At 64.4% G+C, this 2,937-nt stretch overlaps 1 protein-coding gene across 2 annotated transcripts in view; it reads left to right on the forward strand.

Moving 5' to 3' along the window:
• The first annotated feature begins 814 nt into the window (after positions 1-814).
• Positions 815-2,937, forward strand: part of FBLN1 (fibulin 1) — a 78,090-nt gene continuing 75,967 nt past the window's right edge. For both annotated transcript variants that reach the window (XM_081822648.1, XM_081822649.1), the window contains exon 1: positions 815-1,004. In XM_081822648.1, the coding sequence (XP_081678774.1) occupies positions 929-1,004 (76 nt within the window). In that variant the 5' untranslated portion in view covers positions 815-928. The remainder of the gene's footprint in view (positions 1,005-2,937) is intronic.

The raw sequence follows: 2,937 nt of genomic DNA on the forward strand, positions 1-2,937 counted from the left end.
ATGTATTTATGGTTCCAACAGACTAATTCACCTTCAGTAACCACTGTCTGGTTGCAGCCATGAATTCCCGCACAAAGAGGTTAATTCCTGCAGGCCCAGCTCAGGGGCTGCTCCCTCTCGGCAAAACGAATCTCCTCCTCTGCGCTTCGGGGTCCTGGGTTCAACAGATTCCCGGGGAGTTGGGATGTTGGTTGGAGTTTGTCTCGCCTGACTGGCAGTCTCCTGAGGGCAGCGCCGGGTGCCAGGACACAGCTGGGACGGCCAGGGACTTGCAGGCCCCAGGATGGTGCGTGGGTGCAGGGCGGCCGAAGGCGGGAAACGATCTGACAGTGGGTGCGGGGCTTTGCTCGCGGGCCAAGTCCTGCAGGGAGCCCCCCCGCCTCGGAAGGGCACCGTCCTGTCTCCCCCCCTCTCCCCCGAAGGTGCCTAGGACCCTTCGGGACCCCTCTCTACCTTGGTCCCGGTCCCCAGCCCTTTCCGCGGAGTCGGGCGGAGCTAACCTTTGATACCCAGCCCGCCCCTCGGGCCGGCGGGTGGGGAAGGGATCGGGTTTCACGGGCGCCTGGGGGGAGGGGGAGGGCGGCACCGGGTGGGGGTGCCCCCCGCCCGAATGCGCCCCCCTTCTCGGCCCCCACCTGGGAGAGATTTGGGGTCCCCGCTCCCGCCCGGGGCCGTGGGCCCGCGCCCCCTTGAGGCCAGGGTGCGCGGGCCTCAGGCGGGGGGCGGCCCCGGAGGGAGGGCACCGCGCGCCCCGCGGCCCCGCCTCCGCCGCGCCCCCCTCCGGGGCGGGATAATTGAACGGCGCAGCCCGGGCCCAGCGTTGGCTGCGGAGGCTCGGCCGGAGCGTGGAACCCAGGAGCCGCGCCCCGCGCCCCGCGCCTTTGTCCGCCCGCCGCCCGCCGCCCGCCACCCGCCACCCGCCGGCCCCATGGAGCGCGCCGCGCCGAGGAGGGTCCCGCTGTCGCTGCTGCTGCTCGGCGGCCTCGCGCTGCTGGCGGCCCAAGGTAGGGGCGCCCCAAGTCCACGGCCCCCGCTCTGGTGGCTCGCCTCCCAGCCCCGCACTCCTCGGAAGTCCTGGAGCTGTAGGCGTAGCGGGAGTCTGGGTGCTGCGCCCCCGCGGCGGCCCTGGGGTCCTGTGCGCTGTGGCCGTGCCCTCCCCTCACCCCACCCCTGGCCCCGGTCCTAATCACCTCGAAGACCTGGGGCACTTGTTTTAAAGAAGATTTTTCCTCCTCCCCGCCCCCACCGTCGCCCGCACCCTCCTGCTGCCCACCCTGGTGCCCACCCATCTTCCCACCGGGGCCAAGGTTGGGAAGTTAGCGAGGAAGCCCTAGCTGATGGTTGCTGAGCCCCTGGGTGCCCTGCTCTGCATCCAGAGCACCCATCTGTTCCCACTGCCCCCACCTCCACCTCTTGGTAGGGATTGTTGTACCCAGGTTGTTGGTGAGAAGACTGAGACTGGGGACAGTACTTTGTCCAGGAGACAAAGCCACTCATGGGTTAGGGGGTGGATTTGAAAAATCAGAAAGGAAGGGAGCTGTCTGGAGATAGATTTTTTAAGGAGATAGCCGTGTATGGGGAAACCTCTGTCTGCCCTCCTGGGATATAGAGGGTCCCAAGACAGAGGCTCAGCCAGGCTACATACTCAGCCTGGGCTGGGGACAGGCCACTTCCGCACCCACCCACCCTGTGGCAAGGGGGATGTGTCTCTCCTGGCAGACCCCTGGGCCAGAGCACTCGGCCCAGGACTGACAGCATGGGGATGGCCCTTCTTTCTCCCTTAATTCTCAAGGCCTAACTCCTAGGTTGGGGTGGGGGGTGCGCGGGGAAGCATTAGACCCTGTGGATTAGAGCAGTTGCGGGTGAGCAGAGCCCTGGCCTCTGACCTCTCTGCTGACCCATGACTCATGAGTCATTAGTCAGGCCTGCCTGCCTGGAGGCTTTGTTCTTCCTGGGGCCAGGCCCAGACAAGAGCCCTGACCACCCTCAGAATCCTAGATGCTTTATCTCTGGCTTAGTTTAGTTTCTTTTCAACTTTCAGATGACCACCCTCCTCTTTGGTCAAAAGGTCACCTGGGAGAGGTTGGGGGCAGAAGGCAGATCTCTGCGGAGGTTTCTTGGCTTGCTCACTGGCTGCAGCAGATCCTGGGCCTCTGGCTCTGTCTCGGGCGTGTGCTGGGGGGCATCTCGTGGGGGGAGATGTCATGCGAGGCACAGGGCTTGGGGTTGGCAGCGAGAGCCATCCTGGTCCCCCCAGGGGCTCACCGGAGGCTTGTTGGAAGAGATGGTGCTGGGGCAGGAGCGGCTCAGGCAGGCAGAGGGAAGACGGGCATTCATCAGAAGGTGACTGGTGGCTGGAGTGAAAACCCGGGGATGGGGGGGAGGCTCTGATTGGAGGCCACACAAGACTCTTGTTGGAATAGAAAGGGCCCCAGGGCCCCCTGTGTATTTTACAAATGGGGTAACTGAGGCAGGCCCAGACAGAAGTCATGGGTGAACTCTCCCGAGGCTGAGTACCCGCTCCTCCATCACTGTGAGGGTCAGGCTGGAGGGGCTCACATCGTCTTCATCGAGGAGGCCCTGACTTCAAGCGGATGTGATAAAGGAGACCTGCTCATTGCGTACCCCGGTTGGCGTGGCCTTCTGTTTCTTTTGGGGCGGCCCTCTTTTGAGTTTCAGCAAGTTTGGTGTGGTTTTGGGGGAGGGAGCTGGAGCTCCCTGGTTTGTGTCTGCGGCTGCAAGCTTGGGGGCTGTCAGGTTCCCTGAGGTGGCACAGGACCACCCTCTGGAGAGCCGGGGGCGGGGGGGGGGCGGCGCGCACCAGGAAACGTAATTTAGAAGTGACACTGGGAAAGGCCATCCGGTGGTGGGCCCTTTCACTAATCTGCTGCGACTAGTTTGGCCTGGCCACAGCAGTGCAGGAGGGCGCTGACCTTC

Source organism: Leptonychotes weddellii, chromosome 5 (assembly GCF_054177405.1).
Source record: "Leptonychotes weddellii isolate Sample4059 chromosome 5, ASM5417740v2, whole genome shotgun sequence".
NCBI classification, from domain to species: Eukaryota; Metazoa; Chordata; class Mammalia; order Carnivora; family Phocidae; genus Leptonychotes; species Leptonychotes weddellii.